Source organism: Tinamus guttatus, unplaced genomic scaffold, assembly GCF_059628265.1.
Source record: "Tinamus guttatus ecotype Peru unplaced genomic scaffold, ASM5962826v1 Tinamus_guttatus_pri_ptg000447l, whole genome shotgun sequence".
NCBI lineage: Eukaryota > Metazoa > Chordata > Aves > Tinamiformes > Tinamidae > Tinamus > Tinamus guttatus.
In genome coordinates this window covers 62,511-84,215 of record NW_028288981.1, presented here as the reverse complement: position 1 = coordinate 84,215, position 21,705 = coordinate 62,511, and the positions used below count along the sequence as shown (strand labels likewise).

Here is a 21,705-nt window from a genome sequence, read left to right as displayed (position 1 = left end):
CCAAACATCTCAGTGTTTGCAGTTCTGCAGCAAGAGTGACCAAGTTCTTGTGAGCTATGTGGCAGCAGAGAAAGGTTTGAAAACAGTGTGTAAAGGCTCAAAGAAAGAGGAAATTAATCAAGCCAACCAAAAATGTGCTTCAAAAACCTTAAATTCTTAGTGCATTTAGAAATGGACTATATTGTGGCTGTTGTATGAGCCATAACAAAGGGAAACTTCCCATTTTGCAATGCAAAAAATATTGCCTGTGGTGGGGAGAAGCAATCTGCAATTTCGGTGAACAGTGTCTTTTGCTAGGCCAAAGTCTAAGGAATGTACTTTATTTTCATCAAAATTTCACCAAAGGTTCATTTTTTATCTTAAAAAAAAAGATTTTTGCTACTCTTTCTGCTGTTGAAGTGAAATATTTCTGTTTGACTAAATATATAAGCATATAGTTGGATGTGTAAAAATATCCAGGATTTAACAAAATAAATTTCAAAGATTTTTGTAACCCAAACACTCTCTGTTTCTTTATTTGCATATAAGCTATGTATAAATATAACAAACATAACTATATTTCAATTTAAAAATCTGAGAAAAAGTGTTCCAAAATGAAGCCCTTAATTTAGAAAGCGCCAATACATTTTTATTTTAGCAATTATTTTTTCAATATACCCCCCTTTTGAAGGGATAATTATTGAACCCCATGCTTCAAAATGGGTTTTCAAAAATAAGGCAAGATGCTGTTTTCGGAATATGAGTGGCTAGAAAGATAATATCTTCACCTGCAATTTTGAGTTTCAAGAGCAGCTATAGGAAGGAAGGAAGCAGCATTTGAGGCTGCTTTTCTTTTTCATCTGAGATGAGCCTCCATGTATGCATAAAAATATACTTTAAGAGGTTTTTCTACGTGTTTATATTGTCCATGAATGTGAAGACCCACTCATAATTTACTCTGCATTCAAATAGTTTTTTCTCTACCACATAGGTATGGGGCTCTTGCTCCATTTGACAGCAGTTATCTTCATCTTGGTATCTACACCCCAACCCATTACAGGTATTTTTTCTCTTTAACACGTTAATTTAACTCTGTAATACACTTATTTCTAAAATCAATATATTTTAATTGATACCCCTCTATGATGACTGGCTTCTTCTCAGCTAAACGGATAAGCTCAGACTTTGATGATTAATTTATGTGGATTTCAGTGAATATAAATGCATATCTGGGGATTCTGTGTGCTCAATTATAGATACTAAAACTGGGCATCTGAATCCTACCTGCTAATCTAAGCTACCCGTATAATCAATTCAAACAGACCAGCATTTTCAGTGTAATGCACCCCATTTATCTCAAGAGGGAATGAAACTCTCTCTAGGGAATCCCATTTCTCCCTGGTGTTTTTTTTTACATATATATATTATATTATTATTATTTATAATAATAATGTATTATTATTATTATATTATTTTATTATATCTATATTATATATTATTATTATTTATGTATAATAATAATAATACATATATTATTATTATTATATAATATGTAATATATAATATGATTTATATAATATTATATGTTGTTATTATTATTATTATTATTATTTGGTATAAGGAGATGTTAGCCTTAAATGAGATACTTTTCTTTTAAATGGCTCAGATTTGGTAGGCTGATTATGTCCCTGATAATCTACTATATTAAACACAGAAAAGGGTTTTGAAAAGATAATTTTGACCTACAGATTCACGGCATGAATGTCTTTTAATGGTATCTAAATGCATCAACTAAATGCATCTAAATGGTGTTTAAAATGCATCTCTGGGCTTTAATTCGTCCTCAAGATTGCCCTACACACACTGACTGCTGCTGTGGGGGGAATTGCTCATGTCCTAGAGTGCAAGTTGCAGCTTCCATGGGAAAACACGGATAATAATTGCAAAATTTCTTGCTCGTTCGGTCCTGTTGCGTTCAAAACCACTCGATGCACCAAGCACAGCTCTCCTGCACCTCTCCCCTTTCTGTAGGTCGTGGCCACAGTCCCCTGATTATCCTGGATGACTACGAGGGCGACGGTATCCGACTCAAATGCTCTTCCGAGAGGCTGTTTGATGAAGTCCACGTGTTGTGGACGGACAGCAAAGGAGAAGACTTCATGGGAACGCCGCTCGATGACGGCACCAGCGATGCCAATGCCAGCAGCTCTCTCCTTCTAAAACCCGGATCTGGAAACTCGGTGTCCTGCAAAATAATCGATAAAATGCTGAAAACGTCAACAGAGTCTTCAGTCGTCATTGCAGGTGGGCATGATTCAAATTCTCCTGTAAATCGCTTGCAATGGTTGACAAAGGGGTGCCAGAAATTACCAGTTTCTTCTGGAAAATGACAACCTCAGTGATTATTCCTCTGTTCTTCCCAGTAAAATGAAGGTAACAATAGCAACTACGACTTCAGCTTTGCTACCAGCTCTCATTTGAGCATGAGCATACAGCTTTGGAGGACATTTAGATCCTGTCAAGACTTGTGTTTGTGCTGCTATTTTGGGATGATGGGAGCAGAGCAATGAAAGTTGGTTCTTCTGCATCCTGGCACTCTTAAGGGTATTTTTCCAGTCTTCTCTTGAGGTCTTACCTTGCTGGAATTGGCCATCCACCTGTTGAAACGGGACATCAAAGATGGACAGAGACACTCACCACCCACCCCAGTGGATGCAGTAACTGTTGTTTCTTACCCCAGTGAACCTCAGGACATGCCCAAACTTGATTTTGCAGGGCAATTTACTTTCATAAACTTGCGTTTGTGTCCATAAACTCATGTTTATGTTCATGTGAACAATTTGCAGATGTTTTCTTTCCTGCCACCTCCCCTTGGCTGGCCGCGTTTGTCGTGATCCTCCTCTTGAGCATATTGCTGGTTATTGCTGCAACGTATAAACTCAGGAGTAAGTTCCCCTCGTAATTCAGTACCGAATCCTTAGCATAGTCTGGCTAAAAAATCACATCACTATGTCTAGAATTATCTGTGAAAGGTGCTGGGTTATGAAAGAGCTGTGATTCAGCTCCGAATCATCAGCTCATGATGCTACAAACAAATAATTTCTGCATTTTCTCCACTTTCAATGTCAATAGATAGAGTTAGTAAATTTTGTATGATTTCTCATGATGTCAGTGGTAAATTTAAGTGAATATCCACCAAGATATTTTGGAAATAAGTTGTCCTTCGCCAAACATGACCCACGACCCCAACGCAGTATGAAAAGCTTCATTCAAAAACCTACAAGGAAGACAGAAAGTAACGTGTTCTCTTTTTCTCTTCCCTGTTTCCCTCCTTCCTTCCTCTTTCTCTCTCTCAGAGAACAACAAGACAACCGCTCGTGCATGTAAGTTATAATAAATCCTATTTTGCAGCATTTTCGATGATATGTCCAGCAGTTTAAACAGTGTTAGCCCATTGCATTGTATAAATAAACCACGGGGCTGTATTCCAGATGCTATTTAATGACATTAACAGCTGATTTAATGACATAAATCAGCTTATTTGATAGTTGATTTGTACTTCCTACTGAACTTCAGGCTCCAGGTGATTTTCAGCCTTTTAAATTAAAACCTGCCTGTTTTGGATAAATACTGGAATCGCTGATCTTCGTTGTGCTAGTTCCCATTTCATGATTGAGATCTGTGATTTATCATGAGATTTTTTTCTCTTTTTTAGGGTTTCTAACTTACATTAGATGTGCACTATAAAGCTAACGGATGGCATTTTATGTTACCTATTCGATGGTATTTTAAGACACCCTAAAGGACAGAAAATACTCCTTTGCCATCCTGTATAGGGTAAGCTGCTAGCCAGGAAATAACTCAGGAATTTGTGTAAAAATGAAAACATTTTGGGGATAAAATTTTAAACATCTGGGAACAAATCTGTTGACTTGCATTAGAATTTGCTCTAGGTCGTCCCTAAAACACTTGTCATCCATTTTTCAAAATTTTGTCAGCTGTCAAAGATTCACTATTGCGTGTGGAATAAAACTCAGGATATAACCCTGATTAATAAATCATTATTATTATTAAAAATAAATCATCCACAAAGTGTAACTTTAGCTGTTGGTCCCTGGATTTCTCTGAGTTTGAAACGGCAAAGAAAGTAAAGCTGGATGTCACAATGTGGAGTCTTTTCGTATAGTCTTTAAAAAATGATACTGTTTTAAGAATTTTCTTTAGGATTATGACGTATTTCCCTCTATTCACAGTAAATGCAAAACGTGAACTTGAAAAAGGTAAGTAAAGAAGCGTTTTTACAGTTATTTCCGTCAATAAATCTTTCCGATCTGGATGAAAGATGAATTCAGGAAATATCAGTGGTTACTTTTTTGCTGAATTTTTTTTTAATTTAATTTTTTTGTTGTTGTTCACTTAGAGAAAAGGAAGATAACTCATTGCAGAGGCTTAGTAAACTCTTCTGAAACTTTTCAGATAGCTCTTAAGGTACCACGGGGAAACACTATCTATACCTTCTATAAAGCCATGTTAGATAATAGATTTGAACACAGAATGACAGATAATAAACTTGAAATGGCCTTATTGAAATAAATAGTTGTCATTTTTTAAATTATACATTTTTTAAAAAATGCTATTTTACTGTAGAAACCTAATTTCTTTCAGAAATATCACAGCTCAAAGAGCAGATGGGTAAGACCATTTTTTGACTTACCTTAGTTATATTGATTTGGGGTATTCTTTGTTAGAAGTCTTTGTAAGTCCAGAAATTACAGTATTAGGCTTTCTATTCTTATGTATATAATATAATATAATATAATATAATATAATATAATATAATATAATATTTATAATGTATATTATATATTATGTTATATATACATTGTGTATATTATATATTAAATATTATATATCATATATTATGTTATATGTTATGTGTTATGTACTATATATATAATAATATAATATATATATTATATATACATTATATTTTATACAATATTATATAATAAGAATTATATTATTATTATATTTTAATTGATTATATTAATTGTATTTATTATAAAAATTATATATTGCATAATTATATAATACATACGTTATGCAGTTTTATTTATTATATTAATAGATGTAATATAATTATATTATATTATATATAAATAGATGTATGTATTATTATATTATATTATATTATATTATATTATATTAAAATGATATAACATAAATATATAATATTACGAATATTATATGATATACATAATATACGTGTGTTTGTGTGTTTTTCAATTACATTGATATGTAACTGTTTGAAATTGTTATTGTTCCAGTTACATAGAGGGTAATAATTCCAGGTATCACGTCACCTAGGTTTAGCTATAGGAATTTACATACCCAGACTTAGCTAATCATGTAGATTGCCTTCAAATTAAATACAACAAGACACGTATTTCAGGAGGACAATTTATCTTATGTATTTTGAAGACCTCCTTGTGTGCTTAACCTTAAACTGTATGCTGAATTTAATGTTAATCCTCATTTCCCTGTATAAGCACATTCTTTAACACTGTAATTCTCCATCACGTTTTGGGGGTTTTGGTCTTGAAAATGTAGCATTTATTATATTTGTTTTTTTTTATTATTGTTTTGTTTTTCAGCTGAGGAGCAGAACAAGTCAGAGAAGGGTAATGTGCCATATTTTTACTACTCTGCGTTTTTACTGCATATCATGCTTTAAGTCCTGATGTAAAACACACTTAGTAGATCATGGCTTTAAGACAAGAACAATGTGCTATGCAATTTCCAGTACTTAAATTAGAAAGAGCTTTTCCAATTTTATATTGTGGAGATTAAAATTACTCCAACAGAAAAGGTAGTTGAAAAGTTGTATTGTATGTATATATATATTATAATATATATACATTATATACATATACAGTATATATATATTATATGTGTGTGTATATATATAATATGTATATATATATATGCAAGAAAAAGAGGAGGGGTTATTTGCATCCAAACAGATTATAGCATTGAAAAAGTACCAATTACTGCCACGAATGGAATGAGAATAAACTCTCTTGTATGTCAAAAAATTATAAAGATAGGCAAATTATAGAGATAGACAAATTATAGAGATAGACAAATTATAGAGATGGATGCTAAGATAAACATTAAATAAAAATCTGTCAGGATGACAAAGTTAAATAGATTATTTGGTGGAATGTAAAGTCTTTATTACAGCAAATGTTTAAGGATGCATTAAACTTTAGAGCATCGATATTGAACATATATTAAGACTTCTTCAAGAAGTGAGTTTGGTAGGCAGCTTTTTGAGAGATAATGGTTTAAAGATACTTATTTATGTTCACCTAGTTTGCATTGAGAATGATGACTTAAATGAAATCTTTAGATCTCTGAAAATCTTATTTTCTTTAGATTCATGACCTTTTGTCTAAGAGATATTATTACTGTAAAATGTGAATTTAAATGGCAAATAAAGTATCTTTAGAAAATAATCCTGTGTGTGCATTAGGCCTTCATATATATACTCTTACACAGCACTTAAATAAATATTGAGGAACGTAAGGAAATTATTGTGCCCTTACAATATTCAGGGATCACTTCCTGGCTGTTTCTGAAAATTTCATTTTTTTTTTATTTATTTCATTTCTTCAGATCAATTCATCCAATACCTTATTTAATATGAAAGAAAACTTACCTAATGCATGTCTATATTTCTTTAAAGATAGACATGAAAAAGATTTTTAGATAAACATGATTAAATTACTTCTGTAATGTATAATGACTGCAGGATAAATCAACTTCTTTGGTCATCCTAAATTTCATTTTTCTTTCTGTTTCTTTGTAGAAATTCAAGAAGCAGAGCGTGAACTTGGTAAGAAAATTAGTTTAAACTTGAAGGTCCTTAAAAATCTGTGTAAAGAGCCCAGGTGACCAGCCTGGCTTTATGCAACTAAAATCCCTCCTTTTTATCTAGCTTTTTATCTAGCTGTATCTGACTGCATAGGCCAAGTTACACTTAAATAACGTAGTACTGGGAATACTCACATTAGTGCAGATCCTACCAATGAGTCTTGCCATGTGTAGATATAATGTGACTTTCTTTGCATTTCAGAAAAAGCCAGGAATGAAGTGGGTAAGTTGAAAACTCGAAATTAATTTTATCAAGTTCATACTCCTGTTCCAAAATATGGTAGAATAAGCACTATTTCAATTAATCATTAATTTATTTTCTTGCAGAATTCATGAGAATTCGTTGCAAAGCAGGTAAGCCAAGTTTTGCCTGTTATTAATCTCATATTCTTTCATTCTCAGAAACAAATGGTCTTAAATCATTTTTGAGAATCCATATTCTGAAATGGGGAAAAATATATATCTGAAATGAGTAAAAATATCAATCTGACACATAGAAAAAGAACAACCTGGATGGGATTTGACTTCAGAACTTCCTCCTTCCTTGCTGTGGTGACTTGAAATTATTTCCCTTCTGACTTCTTGTCCCACTGAGTCACAGTACATTTTCCAATTTAAACTTTTATTTTATTCTTTCCTTTATGCACTTTCTCTGAGATTATTGTTGTTTATTTTTCTTGATCATCTGAAATGTCATTCACTTTGTGCGTTTCTTTTTTTCTTTTTCTTTCTAAAGTTAATATCACCTTGGACGAGAAACGCAAAGATGGAAAACTCATCATTAAGGAGAAAAACAGAGTCAAGTGTTCCATGCAGGAAGATTTCGATAGAAAATTGTTTGCAGTAGCAAATGAAGGGTTTTTGGATGGAATCCAATACTGGGAAGTGGAGGTGGGGGATAAATTGGAGTGGATGCTGGGGGTGTTAAGCGAGGAAATTAGAAATACAGTGAAGATGAGCGATTTCGATTCATCGGTCTTCGGGCTCCATTTTTCCCAGGGCAAGTACATTCTAACTGATAACAAGGATATAAGTATTCCAAAGCCTTGTAGTGTTGTTGGTGTTGCCCTGGACCAAGTGGAGAAAACACTTTCATTCTATAACCCTGATGAGAAGCGTCTTCTCGGGTCTCTCACTCTTGATTATTTTGGGAAGCTGTATCCATTCTTTAATCCGGGCCCTGATGACAAGTGGTTGGCGATAAGTTCTGTCATCATTCACGAGTCATCACAGAGAGCTTCATGAAGCACTTCCACACGACCAAGAAGAGATTAATATTTTTAACAAATCACAGAGGACACAGAAGGAGAAAGGAAGAAAAAATATATATTTTCAGCCTTTTTTAAAACTGTGCATGAGAAAGAAAAACTTTCTCAAGGTTCTCCAGGATCTTTGTCTCCTGCTGAGAATTAATTTTGTAAAAATCCTGATCCATCACAATGCATTTTACCTGGACAAAAGGAGCATGAATTTATTTACATGTATTTTTTGCATTTGTTATGTATTCACTTTCTTCAATAAATCCTTAGATCTGATTTACTAGGAAGAATATTAATGCCAACTGTTATCCAAATGTTATACAAATTAGTAACTTGTGATAGAAATTAAATTACCAAATTGTGCACATTTCTTTTAAATCTGTTTCTAAATTATCTTTGGGCATTCTGGGGTTAAATAAACGTTACTTAGTGGATGTGATAAAACTCTTTCCTTGAAGATAGTACCTCCTAAACAAATATGTAAACATTGATTAAGTTAGCTTGACTTAAGGAATGGAAGTCAACAGCTAGATTCTCCTGCCCATATTTAAAACCCTAATATATTATGAGTTTGTTTGTCCAAAGAAGGGCAATGGAGCTGGTGAAGGGACTTCAGCACAGACCTTATGAGGAGCAGCTGAGGGAGTTGGGGTTATTTAGTGTGGAGAGGAGGAGCCTCAGGGGAGACCTTATCACCCCCTACAACTACCTGAAAGGAGGTTGTAGTGAGGTGGGGTCCATCTCTTCTCCAGAACAACCACCAATAGGACAATGGCCTCAAGTTGCTCCAGGGGAGGTTCAGGCTGGACATTAGGAAGAGTTTCAACATGGAAAGAGTAGTCCAGCATTGGGACAGGCTGTCCAGGGAGGTGATGGAGTCTCCCTTTCTGACAGTCTTCAAGAACCGTGTAGGTGAGTCACTTAGGGACATGGTTCAGCATGTGGGTGTTGAAGGGTTTACGGTTGGACTCGACGATCTTGAAGGTCTTTTCCGGTCATGATGATTCTACGGTTACGCAAAGGATATATGAAATCCATTCTTTCTCCTCGGTGTCCTTTGCTTCTTGTTTCAAAGAATCAAGAGAAGCTCTTCCTGTTAGTTATAAAAAAAATGAAAAATGAGAGCAAAGGGAAGATGATATCTGTTTATGCAGACAACTGTTGAGCAGTCAGGACATGCTAGACAAGGAAGATGAAAGTTCAATTCTCCCCACAGCCCTCAGAACTGAAGGTCACATTTTCCTGCTTGCTTTTCCCTGCATGATTTTCACACAAACCATGCTCTGGTTGAACCCACATCTTTCTGCAGAAACTAATTCATGTTTTCAGAGCTCTGTAGAAGAAGATTTGAGTGGCTATGAGTGGTCTTATGGCTGGATGGAAGGAGCCTGGGTCATGGCTGTGACATGGATGGTGTTTCCTGTGTTACAGTAATATCGTTATACCCAAGTCCCTGGTTAATAAACAACTCTCTAATCCTGTAAGATATGAGAGCAATATACACAAATGACAATAAGGGCTATATATTTATCGGGGGGAAAAGTTCGCCTCACCAAGCATCCAAGTAAAGCTTTCAACGACTGTTTTCTAGTCTGCTGTCCAGGTAAGAAATCTTATTTAAGCTAATAAACAAGTTCAACTGATCATTTTTTTCAGCAAAAGATGAATAGATTTTCTGCAAGTAATTAGGCTGATTTTTAGGATAATATTTAGGGTAGTATTTAAGATAATTGCTTGCAAGGATAATTTTATATTATTTATACTATTCATATATTAAATATTATTTGTATTACATGACATTAGGCAGATCTCATATGAAACAGAAAAAAGGAGGATGGATTTTCTTCCTTTGCTGTACTATAGCAATATTTTCTTGAACAAATTTGAGCTTGTATCACACAGAAAAAGACACTGTCTTCTCTCAAAAGATCATGTTTTCTGAAGAAAAGTGAGAAAATGAGTCTTTCCTTTAGCTGAAGGAGAGTTTCCGTTGTCTTTAGTCATCCTAAAGTCATTAACTTCACATTTCTGTGCATTTATTCTTTGACACCACCAGCGGCATTATGAGCACTTTATCTGGCCTTACCGTTTCACTTAAGTTTGGATAAATACTGACATTATGGTAAAAAAAGCTCATAGAGGAATGCCTATCACAAGTATGGACATGGCTTAGCGTTTACTACTCATTACATTCACGATACAAGCGAAACAGCAAGGCCAAATTAAATACTCATAATGCCGCTGGTGGTGTCAAAGAATAAATGCACAGAAATGTGAAGTCAAGGACTTTAGAAGAAATTAATGAATTTGTGCCCTCCTTTTATTTAGCTCGTAGATGCTCAGAGTCTGAAGATCTTGGATGAGTTCTCCGACATGGAAAACTGGACTCCAGCTTGGAGTAAATAACAATGTTTTGCCCTAGGAATGGGGTGATGCCCCCAAAAAACTCAGCTCAGCTTTAGAAAACCTTCACCTTATAATCGTCCTAAGCCAATGCCATTCCACTTTGAACAAATCACTTTCCTCCCTCTCTGCAAAATTACTTGTGATTATATATTGCATATTACTAATACACAACCAGTTCTCCTGGTTGCAAATATATGTAAATATTTTTTAAAGAACAAGAGTTTTGGACAAAGAGTCTGCAACATCAGAAATCATTTGCAAGTAGTTTACCTCACTGATTGAGTTCAGATTCTGGGGCTTATAGATAAATGTAAAGAACTTTTAATTGGAAGTTTGCTCTGACTATCCTTAGTAAGTAATACTATAAAGATACTGCTATTTTTTCTTTCTGTGTTGTAAAAAATGATATTTGATTTTCTTTTTACTAACTCTTGAACATTTTTCCAAAGATACTTTTCTGAAACTACCATTGTGTTCCTTCTAATTTACTAATATAAACTCATTGCTTTTAACTCATTCTTTGCATTCAGGGAAACTCCCTGAAGTCTTTGTCTGCAATTACCTGGAAAGTCTGAGCTTCTGCTGCTGCTGAGCAATGGCTTTCTTCTTCACATGGCTGTCAAGGATACAAATCCTGATTCTTCTGCAAATATTTCAGAAGACCGGTGGTAAGCATAATTTATGTCACAAAAACATCACTTGCAAAGTAATAAAAAAATGGATGTATTTATATGTCTGTGCGTATTATATCGATATGGCTATCCTTATCATTATTGCTATTAATATAGGTATTTATATATACATACTTCCTCAGGGCATCTGGAATGCCATAGGAGGTTTCTATGATAGAGCTACTGAATTGTACCGGGGCTCTTCATTAATTATAATTTTTACTTAATAACTTGTTCGGATGGAGACCGTTATCCACATATAGATATCTTAAACCATGAGCTGAATCTCTACCTAAGTGTAGGATTAATTTGCCTGAGGATACACATCTGGCAACCCATGCTCTTGGTTATTCAAGACATCCAGAGGGAAGCATTTATATAAATCCATAGACATATTAGTTTGTTACAAAATATTGTTATTTGTTCAGTCTGACATCTCCAAGAGCAAGACATGTCCCTTTTTCCAGATAAAGTTAAAACAACCCAGAAAGCTCAGAACCTGATTTTTAGCACATGCAGGAGTAGAGCAAATACGAACAACTGGGAAGTGCAGAATATATTGGATTTACCATGCATACACTGCATGAATCAGAAATATGTATGCAGGGATCTTAACACAATTTCAAGGATATGTACTCTGTTCCCAGTCAAAATACCTAATTGTAGCATGTGTCTAAACACTTCAATGGAGATCTAATTAAAATACCTATTTACATCACGCTAAAGCAGACACTTGGGGTCTTATTCATTTACCAAAACAGAGGTATCTTGCACCACCTGAGATAACATAAGGTACACTCTGGCCTTCAAGTACTTCTACAGAAGGACTTCTATTTGTGTAGCATTGTCTCCTTCAGCCCTGCATGCATATTGAAGCTCACCTAGGATGCCTCCAATGATACTACATACTTTATTAACATTAATTTATACATGTTAACCTGTGCATATCTGATTTTCTCAGGTCAATTTAGAGTTTTTTCCTCTCATCAAGTCATCACTGGGACTGTTGGAGATGACGGCATCCTGCCTTGCTACCTCTCTGCCCCTAGTGTTCCTGTCAGCCTCACTGTCCAATGGATCCTTATTAGGCCTATGAAAAGAACAGGAATAAGTTCCTTCATTGGAAGAAGTGGAGTGGAAAGGGAAGAGAAAAGCTACAAGGGTAGAACTTCATTCTTTGCATCCCAAGTGAGGAAGGGGAATCTCTCCTTGAAGCTTAGGAACATCCAAGTCTCTGACAAAGGAAAATACGCCTGCCGGATTACGTATTCCAACTGGTACAAGGAGACTTATGTGGAACTGGATGTAACAGGTCAGTGCCCGAGAATCCCTGCATAGAAGAAAGATCAAAAAGGAGTCTGTCCAGAGCAAGATAAAATTGATTTCCAGGAAAATCTGTGTCTTCCTCTCTGATTTTTCTTTTCTTTCCAATAGGGAGGGGAAATGGATCAACTGGACCACAATTTCAGGCAGTAGGCTGAGTCTCCATGTGGGACGTGACTAGATGTTCAAAATCAATTAACAAATAGAATAAAGGCAGTATTCCAGGAGGGATGATGGGGCAGACGAGATATGAATCAATTATCCCCAACTGCTGTTACCTTCTTCCTAGAATTTCATTTGGAAAGGAATAAAACAGAAGAATAATTTCTACCCAAAGAAGGGCAAAATCCAAGTGGAGTTTATTTCTCCACATCAGCACCTGAGTGAGCTGTCTAGAGGAGAACTTATCTGACCAAATATATTTAACTACAAACTCACACTTGATAATCTACAGAGAAATACTCAACAGTCAAGGTCAGGTTCAACTCATTTTAAACAAGGATGGTATGTGGTTAGAGTTAAAAAACGCTTAAATTTAAGCATACCATGTCCAAGACACCGTAGTAGACAACAGTAATCCAAGTAATTCAAACAGTTGAGTTTAGGAACATCCAAGTATTCAGGTTATTCAAAAGTATATCCCTATGATTCATTTCAGCTGTCCACATATAAAGGCCTGCACATAGGACATTCCAGTTGCTCTCTGGGATGCAGACTTCTTCAAGGGGCTGGACTTGACTCATTCCCATTATCTCTTTCCACTGTATCTTGATCTCCTTGATGAGGATCAAGGAGATCCTTGATGACATTGAAATGTGAGTACGTTTTCTTTCTGTTTCAACAGCTCCATACCGAAGCCTGCCTTTGAGCTCTCCTGTTATCGGAGTAATAGGAAAAGATGTTCTCTTACCTTGCCTATTCTCCTTCACTAATTTTACCGGGAAATTTGTAGTGCAATGGAAGCTGCTTCACTCTTCAGAATTAATCCACAGAGCTTCATATAACGAGGGTGTCACAGCAGAAGTAAGAGGTGAGAAATACGGAGGCCGAACAGAATTGTCTTCTTCTGAACTAAATCATGGCAATATGTCTCTGTTGTTGAAAAATGTCAAGTATACTGACAGAGGAGAATACATCTGCACCTTGTCCACCCAGAGCTGGCAGGATGAAACTGAGGTGGAGCTGGATGTGACAGGTCAGTGAAATGATTTCAGGACTCATGCAAGCTGGGTCTTACCTGTATGCATGGTAGCACCTCGTGTCTGGTTGCAGAGTGGGGTTGCACACCGTTACCGCGCTCTGTGGTATTGTGCTGTTCATGGACTCTTCAACATTGCTTCAATGGCGTCAATGACTGCAATTGGCTTCTCAATACAGTGTAGACATGCCTTACATATATATATATATATATATGTATATTTCCCTCTCATGGGCTCACTCATTGCACTGTCTTGTCAAACTCACAGACTTCTCCAAGAGGCCGTAACCCCAAAGCCCCCCAGCATTTGGAGGTATCTTAGAGGAGGAAAAATTATCCCCAAGCTGAGTGACAGGAACACCTTTTCCAGCCTCTCAGAACCCCTCTTCTAAATGTTGTTGTCTTCAAACAGGCAAGTTCCACATCCTCCCTCACAACAAACCAGTCATCAGCTATGTTGGAACAGATGCCATTCTGCCTTGCCAGTTGTCATCCACAGTTTTTCCCAGAAGCATCACAGTTGAGTGGACTGTTGTCCAGCCTTTCAGGAGATCAAGGAAGATCTCTTACAACACGGAGATTGAAGAGAGTTGGCTGCAGGATCGGAGCTGGGGTGGAACGGAGCTCTTCCTCAGCAAGTGGAGCACGGGCGATTTGTCCCTAAAACTGAAGAACACCCAGGTCCCTGACAAAGGGAAATACATTTGCAGTGTATCAGCTGGCAAATGGCGTGACCAGGTGGCCGTTGAACTGGAAGTGACAGGTTAGCATCTTCTCTTTAATCAGGAATGCAAGGGTTGGGAGAAAGAGAGATGTGTCCATGGTAGAGGGACCATGGGAGTCAGTTATGAGCGGCAAAAGAGATCACTTCAAAGAAAGCAGTGTCATATGCTCATTATAGGCAAATTAATCTCTCTGGCATGGTTGGAGGGAACAGTTTCCTCTGCCAGTTCAGAGCTACTATGGTCCTGGTTACCCATGGTCAAGAACGATAGCTCTGAATAGTAAGGGGAATCAGGAAGGGCAGGGTCCATAACTCTCCATAACTTTCCATGAACTAACTATGAGGAAGGACAACTTTAAACACTTTAGTTACCTGAAGTTTTTTGCACTTTCCAAAGAGGAATGTAGCTATATGGCATTGATGAAGATACAAAACCCTGGATTTGATTGGCAAGAGCCAGGGGCAGCCCAAGATTCTTTGATCAGGCTCCAAGTCCTGACAATGGCTAAAAAACTACCCATCCTTGCTTCTTTTGCAGTAAGATGTTTGTGTCCAAAGACTATTCTGAGCATGAAATGGCTTAATTCCCCATATAGCTTCAGATACTCCTTAGGGATTACTGTGTCTTACTATGTCTCTTGTTTTCTATTTTATACACAGCTGCTTTGCCAAGCATTCTCCCATCTACATATGTGGCTACAGCCCTTGGAAATGATGTGCTCTTGGACTGCAGACTGCCAGCCACTGGTATCCCAGCAAATATTTCCGTTACGTGGTTTCTTTCCACACCCTCAGAATTAGTACACATCATCTCCTACAATGGAAACACCAGAAAAATGGTTCAGAACAAAAGGCACTGGCATCAAAAAGAGCTTCTCAAATGGATTCCAAGAAGAGGAACCTTTTCTTTACTTTTAAAACACGTCCAAGCCTCTGATGCTGGAATATACATCTGCCAGGCATCTTCTTGGGAAGGGCAGAGTGAGCAAGCCTTTGAACTAGATGTAGTATGAAGTTGTTTGATCTAGTTTTCCTTCCCAAATAAACTCCGAAGTTCCTCATGTGCAGCCCTCAGTAACAGTCTTGATGGCTGCATTCTGCTGGGGCACATTACGATGGACTCACTCCGGGGAGACAGTTAACAGAACAATAACCAGGGGATAATTGAGCTAAAATTCACCTGGTGTGAAAAAGTGACTGCAAGTCAATCATCTTAACCCGTAAATTAGGGAATAGCCCAGGATTCCATTGAGGTCTCCTTGCATGGCAGTGGGATGCCCCCTGGGATCTCCCCTTGAGCAAGGACGGATCTCAAGGTTACTCCGCAGGGTTGACCGATCCCTTACCCGGGACAGATCCATGGTAAGTGAACATGGCATGCTAAACTCTGTGAACTTTACTAAATTGTATCCCTCCTTGACCAAATCTGGGACTAAGATTGCATTCAGCTGCAGCAAGACTCCTCTGAGAAGGAGTCTGGAAAGCAAGGGGGTCCCTTCTGGACCTCATGACTCAATGGAAGGGTCTCCTTAGCAATGATGTATAACCCTGTCCTCTATGCAGTAGATAACAGTGCACCTACCCGTTGAAGCTGATTGAACTACAGTCCCATATCAGTGAAATCTATTACCACTTCTCTCATACGAGTGAAGTGCATCACATCAGCCCTCAACTCATTCCATGACACCTTCTCAAACTTCTGATAATCACTCAAAAGAGTGAGGGAAATCACTCAAAAGAGTGAGGAAGAGTAGGTACATTTATAGGTTGTATCTCTGTTGAGATATATGCTTTTAAAATCTTCAGTTGGGCCTTGCACCTAAATGCAGCTCTGCTGCCACACTGCAGCACGCCAGAATGAAACTCCAGGGAATTAGTATTATTAAAATGTTTTGAAGGAAACAGGCTCTCCAGAAAATTGTTCTTGAGAGAAACATATCATTTAAAGAACTGTGGCACAGGACAGTGTTCTTTTCTGCTCAAACAGTGTATATATTGTACAAAATGCATACAAAAATGCCAAAAAAATAAAAAAATAAACCAAAGTATTAAAAACGTGCAATGTAAAATATTATTAAATACATGAAATACATTGCTATTAAGCATTACATTTGCCTAAGAAAATTGTACCCTCTGCTTTTTCATTTCACAACAAAATGACCGCATTTAAAATCATTATTGCTCTTTGACTGAACAGATTCTCATGGTTGATTCTTTCTGTGAATTTTTAAAGAACGGATACACTTCCTCTGAGAAGGCACAGTCCTTAAACGTGAACATCACAGACATGTCAGTCACATTGAAAAAGGTCAAGAGTTTCTCTTCACAACTAAGGTAAACTCCGATTTTCTTGGGCTTTCTCTGCACCAAGACACGCGTCCAAGGGTCAGTTCTTGCCCAATAATCTTTCAAACTTGACCCCATAACCCAGAATCCTTCTTTTACTGACAAGTTAATTATTCCTTTCTTCTGGATAGATTTGCTGGCCACTCCGAGGTCCCAGTCATTGCTTTGTTCAACTTCCACCTCCCAGTAGTGGTTCCCAGAGGAGAAACCTTCTGAGCCCAAGACGCAGACGGTTGCATTGAATCTCCCTTCAATCTGAGGCACTCTCTGAGTGTGTGGATTATGCGTAAAACGCTTCCCGTTCTCAGTAAAAGACAAGTTTGGATGGGCTGTGTCCACATCAGCCTTGACATCATCTGCAATAGACATTGGGGACTTCATAAGTTTCTAAATATTCAAGCAGAGAGAAAAGTCTACAGACCTTCACCTTGAAAACCTCCCTACAACCAGCCTAGAAAAACCTCTGTCCTACAGTGCAGAAGGGTTGCAGTCATAAAATATTTGCACTCTGACTTTAAAGTATTTAATTGTCAAGTGAAACATATCTAAAAATAAAAAATAAGTAATAAATATATAAATAAGCTCAACCTAATATCCATGGCAGACTGCAATAAGTCTCATAGTTGGATATGGTGATGGTGCCACTCCAATTCGAGGGATGAACTTCACCTCCAAAGGAGACAGCCCAAAACCCAGAATTTTGATAACTTCCAGAGAAAATAAGTATTTTTTTCAGTGCAGTGGGGCACATATCAATTTTAAGAATTACATCAAACTCAAAGCACTGCTTTTTCTTTTTCTTTTTTTTTCTTTTTTTTTCTTTTTTTTTTTGAGGATGGAAGGTAAATTTGCTGATTAGAAAGAACCATTCTTATCTTCGCTGAGTTCTCTGGCATGAGATTATGGTTCCATAATGTTAGGGCTTTTCGTTTTGATCTCGAAATGCATTATTCAATAAAAAATACATCGAAAGGAAAAAAAAAAAGGTGCTTATAGAAATCAGGTTCATCTGCTGAATGTGTTTGGCTAGAATTGTATTTTCTGGGTTTTTGTTTGTTTGTTTTTTGCTTTTTTTTTCAAAAAATACTGAGAACACTTAAAGCCATAATTTTAACAGATAGTCTTTTCTTTGAATGATGTTGAGATGTTACAGCAAAACGCCATAGCCAGTGGACACACTTAAGCCTTCTAATCACCTTTCTTCATTAACAGTGACTGAATTTTAGTATTTAGGGTTGAAAGCTTTGACTGAATCTGAGTTAAAGCAAATCTCCACATCAGGGGAATTTAAAACCGTGCTGGACGGACTCACAGTCCAGTTGATGCTAAGCGCTGTGCGCACAGGTCCCTTGGTGGCCTTCAAGCCAGTGAGTACACAGAAATGAATGTATTGTTTTTACCTGCATAGCCACGAGCCTTCCTGAATTCTGGGGAGAAAAAAATAAATAGAGTAAAATAAAGTAAAATAGAGTAAAATAAAATAAAATAAAATAAAATAAAATAAAATAAAATAAAATAAAATAAAATAAAGTAAAGTAAAATAGAGTAAAATAAAATAAAATAAAATAAAATAAAATAAAATAAAATAAAATAAAATAAAATAAAATAATGAAAAGTTTCGCCAACTCCAAATATTCCTGCAACTGGCAGAAAAGAAATCTCAGACTTAAGTCAGATTACAATCACAAAATAGGGAGGTGAAACTATGCAGAGAGAGTAGCAGGTCAACCAATGTCTGAGGATGCAGAAGAGAGTCCCATGTGTGACACTCATGGAGATACGTTCAGTCATGTTTCATACATATATCAGGCTCAGCGCGATATAAAGGAACATTTGGGAAAATTTTGCCTGCACTGGGAGCAATGAAGGCAGGAGGAGGTGGAATTTCTTGGTGGGAATGTGTATCTTGACGGCTTTGTGGAAGGGTGGCCAGGAGGGAAGGAAAGAGGTGCCAAATGCAGAACATGTAGATGAAGGGAGCTGCTGAGATGCCCAGTCCTACAAGTAGACATTACATCTTGAACCAGCAGAATCAGCTGAGCTTGTGCTTTGGGTGCAAGATATATCAAGACAGACATGACAATCCTGTGAAACCTGGAGGTTTTGGAATCCATGATCCTGGGATGATGATCATGATGCTGAGATGACTCCCACCATGTGCAGCTACTATCCCTAAGGAGTTTGGTTAACCCAGACATGGTCTAAGCAGGAAAACTCACCGTTCTCTTTCTTCAGTTCCTCTGCAACAGCACCATGGAAGGGGGAACAATCTTGATTAGCACAATGTCCCTATGTACAACAAGTGTCCCATGTCCCACATAAGCCCACGGGACACCTGGCAGCAGCACTCACGCCTCCCAACACCCTCTGGCCACCATGGACCTGCACTAGCCCCATGCACAACCACCCCACGGCCCCTTTCCGCCTCTCACACAAGTGGATTCCACGTGTCTTTCCCAACTGGAATGTCACTGCTTTGCTTTTGCGGGGGCTCTTTGCCCTCCTGGGTCACAGTTTCCCCCGGCAGCTTACTACAAAGGAGCAAGAGCCTTCTCGAACCCAATTGGGTGGACGTGGGCGCTAATGAGATGACAACTACACACAGGCACTGCCGTATGCACACAGGTGTGGGTCATCACCCAAACAGCCCAACACGGGAAGATCCCCATCACATGCACCTTGGCATTACGTGACTGCCCACGCTTTTTCCGAGTGCCCACATTGACTTACCAATGAGGTGGTCACGGTGCGCTGAAAGACAAGGACAAAGAATCATAGAATCATAGAATCATAGAATCATAGAATGCTTAAGGTTGGAAGAGACCTCTAGAGGTCATCTAGTCCAAACCCCTGCACACGCAGGGTCACCTAGAGCACGTGGCACAGGACTGCGTCCAAGCGGGTTTGGAAGATCTCCAGAGAAGGAGACTCCACATCCTCTCTGGGCAGTCTGTTCCAGTGCTCCAGCACCCTCACTGTTATGAAATTTTTCCTTAAGTTCCTGTGGAACTTTTGGTGCTTCAGTTTCTGGCTGTTTCCTCTAGTTCTGTTGGTGGCCACCAGTGAAAAGAGGCCGGCCCCATCCTCCTCACTGCCTCCCTTGAGGTACTTCTAGACACTCAGGTCCCCTCTCAGCCTTCTCTTCTCCAGGCTGAACAGGCCCATCTCCCTCAGCCTCTCCTCATAGGGCAGATGTTCCAGGCCCCTGATCATACTCGTAGCCCTGCGCTGGCCTCTCTCCAGCAGCTCCACATCCCTCTTGTCCTGTGGAGCCCAGAAGTGGACACAATACTCCAGATATGGCCTCACCAGGGCTGAGCAGAGGGGCACCCAACGACACATTGGTATATGGGGATTGGAGAGATGCTGCCTGTGGGCTGTTCCTGCCTACTCTGTCCAGGGCTCTGTGTCGTCGGGGAAAGCAAAGGGGAAAGGGAGCAGCTCACCTTTGTCTGCTTGAAGTTGTTCTACCAAGTGACCATGGAGAGAGCAGAAGAAAACAAGATGTCAGGACAACCAAGATCCTACTGACAAGTCCCTTCTCCCACACATTGTTCCACCCAGACATGGACACAAAGCCTCTCCTGTGTCACATGGATCCCACCCCATACAGCAACTACCCTGAAGGAGTTTGGTTAACGCAGGCATGGAGTAAGCAGGAAAACTCACCGTTCTCTTTCTTCAGTTCCTCTGCAGCAGCACAGTGGAAGGGAGAACAATCTTGGTTAGCACAATGTCCCCACGTACAACAAGTGTCCCATGTCCCACTTGAGCCCACAGGACACCTGGCAGCAGCACTCAGGCCTCCCAACACCCCTGTTTTCCGCTGGTGCCTCAGGTGTGTCCTCAGGAGGAGACACGTGTCACGGCACACGCCGCTGCCCATGGAGCACACGGACACAAAGACACTCGTGTGTCACATGGCTGCCACCCCGTGCAGCTGCTACCCCTAAGGAGCTTCCAGCTTCCCAAGGGTGAGGCCGACCTCCCTCCCACCATCACGCCCTTCCTGCAGGGCCTCCCTCACACCCGCTTCTCATGCTCACACGGACACATCTGCCCCATTCCCCATTGCACAATGGGCCTTTCCCACCCCTCCTTCACACACCGCAGGCTCCACCAACACCCAGCACCACCAACACCCCCTCATGGATTCCAGTGTCCGCTCTGGGGACACCAGAGGCTCCACGCTTGGAGCTGCCACCTCGCACAGCACCGCACAGGCCCCGTGGGTGGAAGGAGGAGAGAGGGAAAGCTGAGAAACGCGGCCCTGAGCCCTCCCGCCATCACGGACACCCCACACGGAGCCTCGGGACGACCTTCCCCCTTCTCGGCCTCTCCGCACACCCTTGTCCTCCGCTCTCCCGCCTCAGCCTCCGCTCCCACGTGCAGCAGGAGGCCCCGGCCTCCGTCCGCATGGGAAAACTCACCCATCTCCTTCTGCAGTTTCTCTGCAACACAACAAGGGGCAGGAGAGGACACCTCGGTTAGCACGCTGTCCCCACGGGGAGCAAGGGGGCCAATGTGGGCACAGGGGGCCAGGGCAGGGTTGGCAGCAGCGCTCAGGCCTCCCGGCACCCTCCTTATCACGCGCTGCTGCTACCCTGCCCCATGGGTGTCCTCAGCAAGGGGCGCGCGGGCGCCATCTCCTCCTTTGGGACCAAACCAGGACTCCGAGCACCCATGGAAACCCCACACCTGTCCCTCAGTGCCCACCCACAGCTCAGGGAGCCTTCTCCAAGGCACTCTTTGCCCAGGACACGGCCCTGTGGCCTCCTGTGGGTGCCCTCAGGGCACGGGCCACCGCGCCGCTCGCACTCACCCTTCTGGGCATCCTCCCCTTGGGGATCCCATCGTGCCCGC

At 39.4% G+C, this 21,705-nt stretch overlaps 2 protein-coding genes across 2 annotated transcripts; one reads left to right on the top strand and one right to left on the bottom strand.

Annotated features, from left to right (window-relative positions):
- Positions 1-964: 964 nt before the first annotated feature.
- Positions 965-8,206, top strand: LOC104570481 (butyrophilin subfamily 3 member A3-like). The gene is made up of 11 exons (XM_088532010.1): positions 965-1,039; positions 2,011-2,283; positions 2,826-2,924; positions 3,336-3,362; positions 4,233-4,259; positions 4,645-4,671; positions 5,634-5,660; positions 6,851-6,877; positions 7,118-7,138; positions 7,243-7,269; positions 7,652-8,206. Exons 1-11 carry the CDS (start codon positions 973-975, stop codon positions 8,158-8,160), a joined length of 1,131 nt encoding a protein of 376 aa, XP_088388136.1. The 5' UTR covers positions 965-972; the 3' UTR covers positions 8,161-8,206.
- Positions 8,207-16,634: 8,428 nt separating this feature from the next.
- Positions 16,635-21,276, bottom strand: LOC104579431 (butyrophilin subfamily 3 member A1-like). The gene is made up of 5 exons (XM_088532014.1): positions 21,273-21,276; positions 19,573-19,593; positions 19,062-19,082; positions 18,243-18,269; positions 16,635-17,198 (listed from the first exon to the last, which is right to left on the bottom strand). The coding sequence occupies exons 1-5, from the start codon at positions 21,274-21,276 to the stop codon at positions 16,672-16,674; spliced, it is 600 nt and encodes a 199-aa protein (XP_088388140.1). The 3' UTR covers positions 16,635-16,671.
- Positions 21,277-21,705: the final 429 nt, after the last annotated feature.

What these genes read in the sequence shown, in the direction of transcription:
- LOC104579431 (XM_088532014.1), bottom strand. An exon ending in GCACCGTGACCACCTCATTG is followed by an intron (nt 19,083 to 19,572) that starts GTAAGTCAATGT and finishes GTGCTGTTGCAG; the next exon opens with AGGAACTGAAGAAAGAGAAC. An exon ending in GGAACTGAAGAAAGAGAACG is followed by an intron (nt 18,270 to 19,061) that starts GTGAGTTTTCCT and finishes TTTTCTCCCCAG; the next exon opens with AATTCAGGAAGGCTCGTGGC.
- LOC104570481 (XM_088532010.1), top strand. Translation starts at nt 973, where the DNA reads ATGGGGCTCTTGCTCCATTTGACAGCAGTTATCTTCATCTTGGTATCT. An exon ending in TGCAACGTATAAACTCAGGA is followed by an intron (nt 2,925 to 3,335) that starts GTAAGTTCCCCT and finishes TCTCTCTCTCAG; the next exon opens with AGAACAACAAGACAACCGCT. An exon ending in ACAGCTCAAAGAGCAGATGG is followed by an intron (nt 4,672 to 5,633) that starts GTAAGACCATTT and finishes TTTGTTTTTCAG; the next exon opens with CTGAGGAGCAGAACAAGTCA.